Raw genomic sequence first — 14,630 nt, forward strand, 5'->3', positions numbered from 1 at the left:
ATGTTTAACCATTATACAGAGTAAAACATCAGTGTTTAGGTCAACATGTTGATGCATATAGTACTAAAAACTTCAGGTGAGTAAGGCCGTCACATTTCAGCTAGAGAACAAACGTGAGAAGGCTTATTTGAGCCTTAAAACGATGAAACACTCGCAATCCATTTAGCATGTTGGCTGCTAGTCTTTTTGAATTGAATCACAGGTGTGCTCAACTTGGAAGAACCACTGTGTTTCCTTCGATCTATAGTCACAATGCTCAAAACCAATACCTGAGCTTCCAAGTCAATTGATTTCCCAATAGCACCCTCATCTCGTCTCAGCACGGCATTGAAAACACGACAACCACAATCTTCCCATGCCCGTATCACCTTCTCAGAATCAGCATTTTCCTGGATTTCACCTGTAGGATTGACACCAGAAGACACAGCATTAGATACCTACACTGCCCCACAATGCTAGCACGTCAAAAAAGGGGATTTTGAGCTTCACCAGTGCTCATATAATCAATAGGACTTTCTGCAAGACCGGCAGATTCTAATAAAACATCATCATCATCCAAATCCCCACCTTCCACACCTTCGAAACCAGTGGAACCAGAGTCACCAAGCATGGTAAATGCCCCCTTTGCTCGTACTGAAGTAACATGTTTCATATGGCTTCTCTCTTTGTAGGGGAAAAACTTCTTTTCTGCAAAGCCAGAGAACTTAGGCCCTCTGAAAGCAGAAGTGGACAACAATCCAGCAGAAGGGAGTTCCCCATCCTCCCTAGCAGATTCCAAACTATTTACTGGAGAGACTTCCATTTTATCTGTAGCAGAAGCAAACGGAATAAGAGTCAACGTGTCATCAAGACAAGCTGCAGGCTTTTGCAAGCCGGAAGGCAAAATCTCTATCCAGCTCTGTAAGAAACACTTCGACTTGTATAAACCCCATGGAACTTCAGTATATGAACAAAGTGGTAGCTTGGAACATGCCAATATATCCAGTTGGTCCCTGCATAGTGTCCAGAAGCCCTTTATAAACAAAAAAACACTTGATCCAAGAAAAGGTCACACAGCAAAGTTCACATGAACTGCACAAAATACTAAAAAGGTATGTGCAATCCAGGATTCTGAACCTGAGGGCTAGATGAGCTCTCTTTCGACATCGAAGTTTTTCTAATATAGTTTGTACACGGCGTTGCCTATGATAAACTGACAATCCATTCCGGATAGAAGCTGCCTTTTGATTTTCGGCAGGCAAGTACCCATCTAGAACCAGAGCTGGAACTTCAGAAAGAAAGTCAACACCAGCGAGATGCTGGACCCATTTGTATGGATGTGAAGACCTATTGCAATCATAGAGAAAATCCACCCCAGCGGACAGTTTGGCTGCCTTTACAACATCAGATTGGAAAAATAACCATGAAGACCATCAGTTTTGGCTAGGCTTCTCAAACCATAGAAAAAACAAATAAACATGTGTATTTAGAGATAAACTATTGTTGGGGCTTGAAGGAGTCAAACTAGTGTATAATATGAGTAACCTGCGTTGGTAAATCCAGACCAGTGTCATCTGGGAACAAATTAGCGAGTAGCTCCAATGGACCACCTCTGTCACCTTCAACTCCAGCACAAACAATATTCAGCTTCGTTAGATAGTCAAATCTTAGTGACAACAGTTTGTTCCGCTTCCCACTCTCAGCTGGCTCATCAAATATATGCCATAAAACAGACAGAGGATGACTATGATAAACTCCTTCATCAAAGGACTCTTTTGAATGTGACTTCTTAGCCCTCTTTCGCCGGCGTTGCAACTCGTCCTCCTCGTCTGGAATATCATCTTCTACTTTGCTTTCCTCCTGATTTCCATGATTAAGGCCTACATTCCAGAACTCCGATATCACTCAAGAAAATAAAAAGTATGAATGCATTTGTGGTATCAAAAGACATATAATGACCAACAATTCAAGTAGAGACAACTCCCAAGATCAATAAATGGAAGGACACTTGCAGTAGCTAGAGCGTAGTATGCCTTTAGGTTGACAATGAATTGATTTTGAGGAGGTATAGGATAATAACAATTAACAACACCTAGCTGAACTTGAGATAAAGTAGTGATGAAATATGCCTATACACGTCAATTCATGGCTCACAAGACTCTCACTGGGACGGCACCATAATGGCTTTAAGTGCTAGCCAATGTTACTAGCATATGGTACTCACCAGGCAATGGGAGACAAAAAACCTGTAATTTTCAGCACAATTGAGAGAGGTGCGCACACACACATTATGTGTGTGTGTGTGTGTGTGTGTGACCTTTTGGTCTCATAGGTCATTTTGGCCTTTTGAAGACGTTAATATTACATTACATTACATTTCATTTCATTCTCTATCTATCTATCTATATCTCTCTATCTATCTATATATATATATATATATATGTATATATATATATATATATAAATGAGACCAAAGTTACATGTGGTGAATCTAATACCAGGTCTGGGTACAAAAAGTACAAAGAACTGAAAAGAAAATAGTGGGTAGGGGTGGGGTGAAAGCTGATACAAGGGGAATACAAAGGGTGAGCTGATACAATGGAGCTCTCTGACAGTCGAGGCATCATATACATATACATCAGTATCCAAAAGGCTATATAGATTCAATGTCCTCCAAGGTAGGCACTCTGTTAAGAAGGCTCCTATGTCGCGTCAGTATGGTATGGATCCTCTGTCGCAGTCTGCGTCGATGTCGAGAGGGCCCCCTCATCCGTGGGCGACGGGACCGCCCCAACTCTATCGCCCGATCAAACAGTATGCCTCTGGTGCCTTTGGTGTTGTTATGCTGTTGGGGCTGCTCGGACTCCTCTTTCTGAGAGAGAGAGAGAGAGAGAGAGAGAGAGAGAGAGAGAGAGAGAGAGAGAGAGAGAGAGAAATGAAATGTTATATTAACGTCTCCAAAAGGCCAAAGTGACCTATGAGACCAGAAAGTTACAATGTGGTGGGTCTGATACAAAGTCAGAGTAACAAGATGACAAAATGACAAAATAAAATACTATGGAATCCTAAATTGCTAGGTGTGGACTAACTAAGCAGCTAAACAACTACCTGGGATAGCTAGATCACATGAGATCCAGCATCGGTCGTTGGCGGATCTCATCAATCTCCTCCATGGTAAGTAGTCTGACCGGGCGTCGTGCATGTCGATCCAAAGTGACCCGAATCCTCTGATGCAGCCTCCGTCGATGCTGTGTAGTCCTCTGCAGTCGTGGGCGTCTAGATCTCCCCAGCTCAGTCGCTCCGTCGATCAGTATGCCTATGGTGTAAAGCGACGAGCTCTGCTGTGGTAGTAACTCCTCCGGGTGTCCAGAGGCAGCTCTAAAGAAGTCTGTGATCTGTCTCTGAGACTACCTAGCCTCTCCTCTCATCAGGCTCTCTCTGTGTCTGCGCAGCTCGAGCAAGAACAAACCCAGGCATCTCTGATCCTCGTACCGCATGACTCTAGAGAATGGTCCAAAGCCCTCTCTAAACAAGCAATGGAAGCGGCCTCGTATCTCGTAGTAGATAGGGCAGTGGCATGTATAGAGCAACTGTGTCTCAGGCTCGATGTCACACAGGGGGCATGTCCTGGCCTCTGCTGGTACTCCACTGTATCTCCCAGTCTCGATCCGCAGCTGGTGTGAAGATGTGCGTATGTGGCCAATAGCACATCGTATCCCATGAGACAAGTGGGTGTCCATGTATCTGGGCCTCGTCACAAAACCATCCTTCGTAAGCTGGAGGAGATGCTCTCTGTAGAAAGCCATCTTCGTGCCCAGCTCCTGTGCTGGCTGTATCCATGTCCTCTTGGTGTCCAGCTGAGTCAAGTCCTAGCGAATGAGCCTGGTGATCTCAGACTGTGTAAGAGTCAGAGAGGGCGCATCCAATGAGTACTGGAAGGGAGGCAATCTGTCTATGCTGAACCCATGCGCCTGAAACCATGATGTCATCTCCCCATACCAGCATGTTGTATCTCCCTGCATGGCTAATTGTCGAGAGGACTCAAGTGCAAGGCGTGCATATCTGTCTTTGGGAAGTTCCCACATGCGGTGTATGAAGGAGACAGGTCTGGTGAGCGCCTCAACCACCAGTGGGGAGGCAGCTAGCTCTGCTTGTCATAGTTACAGGGGACGGAGGGGACGGACCTTAGGGACGGGGGACGCCCATTTCCGGGACGGGGACGGGTGCGGACGGCAGGGGACGGACAGAAAAATGGCTGCCAAGTGGGAACGCAGGCAAAACGTCCCGGGGACGGCAGGGAACGGCAAGGGACGGGAGGAGACGGCAGGGGATGGGAGGGGACTTTTTTTAAAATTTGAAAACCTAATCATTTCTAGAGGCCAGTTTCTCTCTAATAGACATATGTTTGAACTTTGAAGCACCCCAATGGCTATAAAAGCCACCCTTTGGGTCCTCATTTCTCGATGTTTTATTAGCACATTTGCGTCTATATGACTCATGTTCTTTGGTCTATTTAGTGTAAATTTGTGGTCAAAGTGATGCTCTATGTGTGTGGCATGTGTATAGGTCAAAAAATGCCAAAAAACCTCTCAATTTTTTTTTGTCGTCCCGACCCCCGTCCCCGTTTCCTGACTTTTGCCGTCCCGTCCCCGTCCCCGTGCTATTGTATGTGCTATTCCTCATCATACCAACTGTTCTGGGGCATGCTCCCTGAACGGTGTCTCTGCTCAGGCTGGGTATGTGGGGATGCCTTTGCTGCTACACCATGTAGTATCTGTGTCAGTATAGTAGTAAGCTCCTCCAGAGGTCGCCCTGGCTCCTCTGTGCACATGTGTCTGTAGATCCCATCTATGTATATAGAGTGCGTCTCCCGCGTGAAGGTGTAGCGAGTAGGGGCTGCTGCCCGTAGCCTGTGTGCTACACTAAACTGAAAAGAAATGGTCAGCGATATAGGAGCATGATCCACTGCCACACCAACAACTCTGGGTCCAACCATGAGGTCCTGGATACTAGAGATGAGGCTCGGCTGTGCCATGACATAATCCACTGTGCTGGCTCCATGTCTGTGTGGAAAGCATGTAAAACCCCTCGCAACCGGAAATCTATGTAGGCCATTCAAGATGGCCAATCCATGTGCAGTCCACCATGTCTATCAATGTGTCGTCCATACTCAATGTGTTCTCCATCCTGTGATAGTCTGGATAGGCCCGTCTCTGCAACATCCAACTCTCTCAGCATCTCCTCTGAAGTATCATAAAATATTGTTTGATGATGAGCAGTCCTAGCATTGAAATCCCCTAGAATGATGATGTCACCATCTCTAGAGAACTCCCATATGTCCTCATCCAGAATAGAGAAGGGGGACTGTCCTCTGGGTGGTGCATAAACTGACGTACTCGGGGAATGTAAGAGACACATAGCTCACAGCTCATAGAATTACTCAAGAGAGGAAGAGAGAATTCAAACTCATAACCAGTGTAGAGGAGATGAAGATTACGAGGTAGTGTGACAAAAAGAGAGCTAGAGTGATGGAGAGGCAAGGTTCCTCTCCTACACACCATTGGCCCCTGAATAGGTGCCCCTTGTGGTATTTAATTATTATATTAAAATTCAGCTGAGTAAATAATGCTCTGAGAGCGAAATGAAATGAAATGAACTCTTATATTAAGTTTTAACGTCTTCAGAAGGCCAAAATGACCTATGAGACCAAAAAATTACAATGCGGTGAATCCGATACAATGTTTGGGTACCGAAAATAAAAAGAAAAGAAAAGGTACTAAAAAAGGGAACTGCGTATGCTACGAGCAGGGGAGGGTAGGGGAGGGGTGGGAGTAATGAATGAGGGCTAATACAACACAATGTGGGTATGTGTGTGGTACAAGATGAGCAGGGTGAACAGTCCTCAAAAGAGTTGAATCATAGGAGATCCATCATCCGTCGTTGGCGGATCTCATCAATCTCCTCCATGGTCAATAGTCTGACCGGGCGGTGTGCATGTCGGGCCAAAGTGACCCGGATCCTCTACTGCAGTCTCCGACGGTATTGTGTAGTCCTCCGCCGTCGTGGGCGTCTAGATCTCCCAAGCTCGGTCGCTCGATCAATCAGCGTGCCTCTGGCATACAAAGAATGTGAGCTCTCCTATGGTAGCTGCTCCTCTTGCTGCCCAATGTCCACTTTAATGAAGTCTGTGATCCGTCTTTGAGACGGGCTAGCCTCTCCTCTCATCAGGCTCTCTCTATGTCTGCGGAGCTCTAGCAAAAACAGTCCCAGACATCTTTAGTCTCATATCCATGACTCTAGAAAGTGGTCCAAAGCCCTCCCTCAACAGGCAGTGAAAGCGGCCTCGTATCTCATAGTAAACACGGCAGTGGCATGTAAAGTGCAACTCTGTCTCTGGCTCCATGTGACATAGGGGACATGTCCTGGCCTCTGCTAGTACTTTGTTGTAGCTACCAGTCTCGATCCGAAGCTGGTGTGAAGATGTGCGTATCTGGCCAATAGCACATCGTATTCCATGAGATAAGTAGGTGTCCATGTATCTGGGCCTCATCACAAAGCCATCCTCAGTGAGCTGGAGAAGATGCTCTCTATAGAAAGCCATCTTCGTGCCCAATTCCAGTGCCGGCTATATCGAGGTCCTCTTGGTGTCAAGTTGAGTCACGTCCTGGCAGATGAGCTTGGTGATCTCACACTGTGCAAGAGTCAAAGAGGGTGCATCCAATGAGTATTGGAAAGGGGGCAATCTATCCATACTGAACCCATGTCCCTGAAATCATGATGTCATCACCCCATACCAGCATGTTGTATCTCCCTGCATAGCTAACTGTCGAGAGGACTCAAGTGCTAGGCGGGCATATCTCTCTCTAGGGAGGTCCCATAAGCGGTGTATAAAGGAGACTGATGTGGTGAGCGCCTCAACCACTAGTGGGAAGGCAGTTAGATTTGCTCGAATAATGTCACGTGATACTGAAGCCTTAGCTCTGATGAGTCGCGAGATCATAGAGACCAAGGGCTTCTCCATGTCTCTTCATTCATTAGTGCGACTTGACCTCCCATGATGGTCCAAAGAGGGCCCCCATATCTGAACTCCATAGAGCACTGCGGAGGCCACCAGGGTGTCAAAAAGCCAGAGCTTCGTCCGAGGCTCCTGAAACTGGATCTGTGAACACATCCTCTCCAATCCCCCCAATGCTGCATAGGCTCTAGTCAGTCTTGTCTCTGCTGCTCTCCTCGATGAGAATGCTGGTCCACTAAAGACCACCCCCAGGTATGTGTAAGCATCTGTATACTCCACTGTCTCATGGCCATAGGTGAATGTGGGTGCTGCTTTCCTGATCCACTGTGGGGTGGTGTTAAACACCATAACCTTGGTTTACCAAGGTTGACCGATAAACCACTGTCGCGGGAAAACCTATGCAATGCATCCAAGTGACGTTGCATCCCCTCTGGAGAGTCGGAGATCAACACAATATCATCAGCATATAGCAATAGTAGAATCCATGTCCCTGCCAGCTGTGCCCCTCTATCACCATCTCTCTCAATATAGTCAAAAATCCCATTTATATACATACCAAATAGAGTAGGGGAGAGCGGGCAGCCCTGCTTCACCCCGATAGTGGAGTGAACCATTGTAGATAGCCCTTCTGGAGTGCGTACATGCCCCACTACGGATCTGTATAATGCCATGATTCCCCAAACCAGCTCTGTGGGTACTCCCATCTCGTGTAGTCTGCGCATAAATCTAGCTCTGGGCACCGTGTCAAAATCTTTGCAAAAATCCACAAAGCTACAATAGATCCGTCTTCCATGTGATATGCCCTCCTCAATAGTGGCTCCTAGTGTCAGAATGTGGTAAAGTGTAGAGAAACCTCTCCTAAACCCTGCTTGCCCGGTTGCACATATGCCCCTCCCTCTCTGCACATCTACTCAATTGCTGCTCGAGAATGGATACGTACAGCCGTGCCAATGTGTGTCCAATCATGATAGTGCGATAGTTCCCAAGCTCCATCGCGTCTCCCGACTTGAAGATGGGTACGATAGTAGATAGACTCCAACTATCAGGCACGCCCTCACACATGGCTCAGTTGAGCATCACTACTAGAAGCTCAACGAGAAGGTCCCAGGCATGTATAAAATGCTCCGCCACTAAGCCATCATGATCATATGCTCTCCGAGTTCTCATCCTATTAATGGCCTTCTTCACCATCTCAGCAGTGAAAAAAGCACACGTTGTGGGCATGGCTCGAGGGGATCGGGAAGAGGTGGCTGACCAGGAGCTGTGTAGATTTGATTTGATTTGGTATTAACGTCTGCGGGGGGCCAGAAATGACCCATGGGACCTCAAAGTGATACATAGTCTCCCCTCACGGGGGTGTATGGTGTGGTGTGTGTTATTCTCTTTTTGTGTTCCTATGAGTGTCTTTTGATGCTCAAGTATGCGGGTGAGGTATGTTCCGAGATCTGTAGGGGAGGGGTCTGTCTTGGATAATAGGTCCGCAAAGGTAGAGCAACCGCTTAGAAGTGGTTGAAAATTAGCCCGGATGTGAGCGTATTCTTGGCATTCCAATGTCACATGTGTTTCATCTTCGGGAGCTTGCATTGTAGAGAGAGAGAGAGAGAGAGAGAGAGAGAGAGAGAGAGAGAGAGAGAGAGAGAGACACACACACAGAGAGAGAGAGAGAGTGCCACAAGACGGGCACCATGTGCCAATAGAAAAGAACAGACTGAACAGACTTTTAGCACTTCAATAACAATTGAACTGAAAGAGAGAGACGACACGCGAGACGGAGTGGCGGAATTCCACCCCAGAGAGTATTGGCCCCAAACCTTGGCGCCCCTTTCAGTATTTCTTTATATTGCATCAACACAGTACAAGCCGGAACTCCAGACTCTGCACCTTCTCCAGGAAGCATGCCAGAGAATGAGCCCTAACCTCATATTTAAAGGCCCTAGGCCTATGAAACGCAGTTTACATGAAAAGCCTTCAAACTCAAAAGCTTCTGGTTCGAAAGCAAAGCCAAAAAGCTGCCAACGTAAATCACGGAATTCCGTACAGCAGTCAATGCAAAACGCAGAAATCCGTACAACCTGCCACGTGCTAGCGCAATTTTTGGAAATCTGCCACGTCATCAGTTTGCATGTGTGCGGGTCCTGCTTTATTTTAATCCTTTGTGTCACTTGGGGCCCCATCGGACGGGGTCCCCATAAGTTGGTAGGACTTCTTCTTCTTCTGTTACTTGTTCTTCTTAGGGTTTAGGCCCCTTAACCGGCATCTGCAAGTTGACTCCATTCTTCAGGGCTTTGACACGTCAGCACTTTGTTACATCTCCCCTTCTTGAAAGAGAGTAATCGTCCGCGACTACAGCATATTTGCAAAACAACTCAAGTTAGCTCAAAAAAAATTCCGAGGGTCATTCTGAGGGTCATTCCGAGGGACATTCCGAGGGACAATCAGTTTGCTCTTTTTGTTAAGGAGTTAGCTTCTCCTTTCGGCTCTTTTGATAAGGAGTTAGCTTCTCCTTTCGTCCAGATCGGAACTCTTGATATTCCAGCGTAGTAAAATTAGCCACCACATCCACACTGTATTGATCTTCCACAGGGTGTCTTGATGCACTAAAATTACATACACATATCCATGCAATCTCATCCAATTAGGAATATTCAGTGGTTGGCACATCACAATGCAACACAAATGCTCACATATGCATGCTACAAGGCATGGAAACATAAAGTCGCCGATGAACACTCCCCCCGCAAATAACCATCCAGGTCCGGGCCATGAGCTGTTCAACGAGTCCCTCATCACTCCTCCCGCAAATAACCTAAAAAGGTCCGAGCCATGAGATATAGAGGCCTTTTACAACCAACCGCCCCCCAGACCGCAGCCTACGTCGTTTGGAGGTGCTGAGAGTAACCACTACTCAGACTTCTTAATACTCCTCCCATAAATAACCATATAGGTCCGGGCCATGAGTAAAAACAACAACAATACTCCCCCCGTAAATAACCACAAGGGTCCGAGCCATGAGTAAAAACAACACTTTTCAATCATTCAATACTCCCCCCCGCAAATAACCACAAGGGTCCGGGCCATGAGTATGAACAAGCATTCTCAAACATCATTTCTCACTACTCCACCCGGGAGTAAAATCACCAATCATTGAAACCAATATTAAAACTAGAGTCAAACATTTCAAATTGGCACCAAGACAAGTTCAAACATATAACATCCATTTCAAACAAAGCTTTAAACAATACTTTCTCAAACAAAGTTCAAAAGTATCTAACTATAAAACAACTAAAGAGTTCATTCAGGGTTTTGTTCGGACAACCGAACTTTGAGGACGACGGGCTTGCCCTTCTGCACCACGATGATGGTTCGGTTCCGAACTTGGGAGAGTCGCATCATTCTTGTCATGCCAAGGCATGCCTAATAAAACGTCACGATTGCCCAACTTCATAATGTGAAAATCGGCTTTTCCATGATAATCTTGGATAGTCGCTGGACGAGCACCAATGAGTGGTACCACTTTCTGAGTTTGCCCTGTGGCTAGCTCAGCTTCAATTTCTCCACCCTCTGCATCATAATCAAAGTCCATTTGCTTCAAGAATTGTGGATGGATGAAGTTCTCAGTAGCTCCTGGGTCAAAGAAAATTAGGGCTTTCGAACCGTTGACTTTCTCATATGCTCGACACAATTCATTTGTACTTTCAAGGCGTATGCCATAGATGTCAGGTACTAATCCAATGGCCAATTTAGCTCGTTTGGCTGGAGATGGTCCTGGGTTTCTGTCGACCGTCGGCGCGCGAGTCAGCTCCGCAGGTCTGTCAGTGCGTTGGGGACAACCAAAATAGTTATGTCCTGTTTGAAAGCATCCAAAACAACGGCCTTCTTGTAGTAAGGTGTCTCGTTGTTGAGGTGTCAAACGAGGCCTTTGTGGTTGACTTTCACGAGACTCTCGAGAATTTGTTCGTTGTTGTCGAGAGTTCTGGATTCTTCTGTGGTAAACTCTAGCTTTCCCTTCATCAATTTGTAGCCGACAACGGCATGGTCCATAAGTTCTTGCATGGTAGAGACCTGCTCGGATAGACAATATTCCTGCAATGGTGATGGTAGTCCAATGGTGTATCGCTCGCATTGGGCCTCCAAGGGAACAGATCTAAAGGACACCGGAAGGTACATGTCAAGAAACCTTTGGTTATATTCGTCCATGGTTTCGGTGGCAAGCATTTTCAAGTTGCCCCACTCTGCCAAAATCCAGACTTCAAACATAGAAGTCATGTAACTACGTGCAAACACTGTCTTGAGAGCTTGCCAGGTCCTTGGAGCATGCGGTTGTGTCGCGATCAAACGCCACCGTTGCATAGCCGACTGCGGCATGGTCCATAAGTTCTTGCGTGGTGGAGACTTGCTTGGATAGACAATATTCCTGCAATGGTGATGGTAGTCCAATGGTGTATCGCTCGCATTGGGCCTCTAAGTGAACAGATCTAAAGAAAGACAATGGAAGGTACACATCGAGAAACTTTGGTTATATTCGTCCATGGTTTCGGTGGCAAGCATTTTCAAGTTGCACCACTCTGCCAAAATCCGTACTTCAAACATAGAAGTCATGTAACTACGTGCAAACATTGTCTTGAGAGCTTGCCAGGTCCTTGGAGCATGCGGTTGTGTCGCGATCAAACTCCACCATTGCATAGCATTATCTTTAAGAAATCCCGCTGCTCGAGAAATCTTGGATTCTTCTGTATAGTTTCCCAAAGCATAGATGTTGTCGAATTGCTGTAGAAACTGCAATGCTTTCTTGCTATCTTTCACCCTGGAAAAAGTGAAAAATTGGATTGTCGTGCCGCCATCTTTGAAATCCTTGGGTTGGTTAGGTACATATCTCGGGTATGGATAATAAGGGTATCCATATGGGTTCCAACCATTGTAGCCTGGTGGCGTTGGTGGTGGTGGAGGTGGGGGCAATGGCGGTGGCAAAGGCTGTTGCACTGGATCGGGGTCAGATGGCTGCGCCATATTCCTGAAAACTCCCTCGATCGGGAAAGATGGCTGAGAAGATTGCCCATTGGAAGCTCTCATATTTTCTGATGCCGGAGGAGGTACCACTTGGAGCATCAGAGGGGGTAACATGTAGTTCAAAAATTGTTGAAAACTTTGAAGCATCAGAAGATTCTGCTGAGGATGCCGCAAAAGAATGTCGTGGAGTTCGTTGAGCAAAGACTGCAAATATTCTACTGAATCCATGAATTCCAAGTCTTGGGTTCTTTATGGCTTATGCCCTGTAAGACGCAGCGATGAAGACGGGAGTGCGCCCGATGCGCGATGAAGTAAGGGTGGGAGTGGCTAATAAGTCCGGGTTGGAGGGCGAAGATACCTCGAATCGAATTTCAATAGCTCTGTCTTCTCTTTTATAGGACCGGTATGCTTTTAAAAAAGCACATGCCTGATGCTCTGATACCACTGTCACAAGACGAACACCACGTGCCAATAGAAAAGACCAGACTGAACAGACTTTTAGCACTTCAATAACAACTGAACTGAAAGAGAGAGACGACACGCGACACGGAGTGGCAGAATTCCACCCCAAAGAGTATTGGCCCCAAATCTTGGCACCCCTTTCGGTATTTCTTTATATTGCATCAACACAGTACAAGCCGGAACTCCACACTCTGCACCTTCTCCAGGAAGCATGCCAAAGAATGAGCCCTAACCTCATATTTAAAGGCCCTAGGCCTATGAAAAGCAGTTTACATAAAAAGCCTTCAAACTCAGAAGCTTCTGGTCCAAAAGCAAAGCCAAAAAGCTGTCAACGTAAATCACGGAATTTCGTACAACAATCAGCGCAAAACGCGGAAATCCGTACAGCCTGCCACGTCATCATGCCAGCACAATTTTCCGAAATCTTCCACATCATCAGTTTGTGTGTGTGTGTGCAGGTCCTGCTTTATTTTAATCCTTTGTGTCAATTGGGGCCCCATCGGACGGGGTCCCCATAAGTTGGTAGGACTTCTTCTTCTAATACTTGTTCTTCTTTAGGGTTTATGCCCCTCAACCGGCATATGCAAGTTGACTCCATTCTTCAGGGTTTTGACACGCAACAGTTTGTTACACACACACACACACAGAGGCGCGGGGGGGGGGGGGGGGGGGGGGGGAATCCCTCATTGGTCGGTGGCGAATCTTGTCAATATCCTCCATGTTAGTACTCTGACTAGGCACCTCGCATGTCCAGCTAGGGTGATCCGGATCCTTTGCTGCAGCCTCCTCCAATACTGTGAAGCCCCCCATGGTCGTGTCAAAGTCGACGATGCGGAAGCGTAGAGAGAGAGAGAGAGAGAGAGAGAGAGAGAGAGAGAGAGAGAGAGAGAGTCTCCTGAACCAATCAACCTTGGCAATGAATAACTGAATGTGTATACAATGGAGGCAAGGGGTTGCTTATATAGCAATCCCAGTAAATTGCCCTACCCAAGACTTTGACAAATAAGTAAAATAAATACCTAAAAGCCAAACTAAATAATGGGATCACATTGGGCAGTTTACTTGAGATGCCAAAACTTTAACACTTTCTTTGCAGCTCATAGTGGACATCAACAGTGAGACCAAGTCGTTGAAGAAGCAACCATGGACACCCCAATAGAAGGCCTTGGACTACTGGATACACCTCGGTGTTGCTCTCCTCAACTTTGTAGATCATACTACGTCCAATAATCCCCATTCGTGAACTATGAACACATCACGTCCATAATATAAAACTCCAAGATAATGAACTGTTGGAACACATCCTCTCCATAATCTGACCAACAACAATGAATTGGCACGCCCATTTGTAGTGTTTTAGACGTTTGATTGGTTCCTTGCCAGATGCATGTGCATTGAACTCCGACCTACGGGTCCAAACACCAATAACTTTAACTCCAACACAAGGGTCCAAATTAATTATAGGGAGCAGTCATTGCTTGCCCCTCTCTGCCACTCACAAGCCTCTCTCTGGCTGAAGCTAGTGGTGACACCTGTCATTTGACTAGAAATCTGACGTCGAGGCCATTGTGGCCACCGCCACGAGTGCCATGTTGATCTCCTTTGCCAAATCTTTATTACCGTAATCTTTGTCCAGCTTGCCATGATCCTTGTCTATCCGTGAGTTCTTGCTTTTGCCTTTGGCTTCAAACTCTCGAGCCAAACAAAGCGTCGAGTCACATTCATGACAATTGTGATCGTACCTCGTGGGTACCAAGGCAGCTAACTGAGTACTGGTACTGTCATCCTTGTCCAACTGACATTTGCCGTTGTTCTCTAGCAAACTCCTCCATTTTCTTTTGACTTCACGAACTCAAGCCAAACAATTTGTTGGGTTCCTTGAGAACTGTGCCGGTGCATAGGCCGCTAAGTGGATGGTTGACGATCCGTTATCCATAGCAACTTGTTGCTTTTGGTTGTTGTCCTCGCGGGTGCTCGAGCAAGGGGAGGCTATTTTGAAGTTGCAAGATCTGGTAACTGGTACTCCTCGCACTCCAAGGGCCGCACAATTCCTCCAAGACGCACCAAAATCCCCAAACAGTTCCACTCCTCTCTGGTACTTCCGAGCCGCTCCACAAAATTTGCTATCCATTTGCTTTTGACTTCACAAAGTCAAGCCAAACAATTT

The 14,630-nt window shown here is 46.5% G+C and overlaps 1 protein-coding gene across 2 annotated transcripts in view; it reads right to left on the bottom strand.

Moving 5' to 3' along the window:
• Positions 1 to 14,630, bottom strand: part of LOC147454751 (THO complex subunit 5A-like) — a 141,321-nt gene that overhangs the window by 49,662 nt on the left and 77,029 nt on the right. For both annotated transcript variants that reach the window (XM_086516591.1, XM_086516590.1), the window contains 4 exons: positions 1,525 to 1,859; positions 1,117 to 1,373; positions 490 to 992; positions 270 to 400 (listed from right to left, as the gene is read on the bottom strand). In XM_086516591.1, coding sequence (XP_086372717.1) covers positions 270 to 400; positions 490 to 992; positions 1,117 to 1,373; positions 1,525 to 1,859 — 1,226 coding nt within the window. The remainder of the gene's footprint in view (positions 1 to 269; positions 401 to 489; positions 993 to 1,116; positions 1,374 to 1,524; positions 1,860 to 14,630) is intronic.

This window comes from Adiantum capillus-veneris, chromosome 7 (assembly GCF_014529385.1).
Source record: "Adiantum capillus-veneris isolate H3 chromosome 7, ASM1452938v2, whole genome shotgun sequence".
Taxonomy (NCBI): Eukaryota; Viridiplantae; Streptophyta; class Polypodiopsida; order Polypodiales; family Pteridaceae; genus Adiantum; species Adiantum capillus-veneris.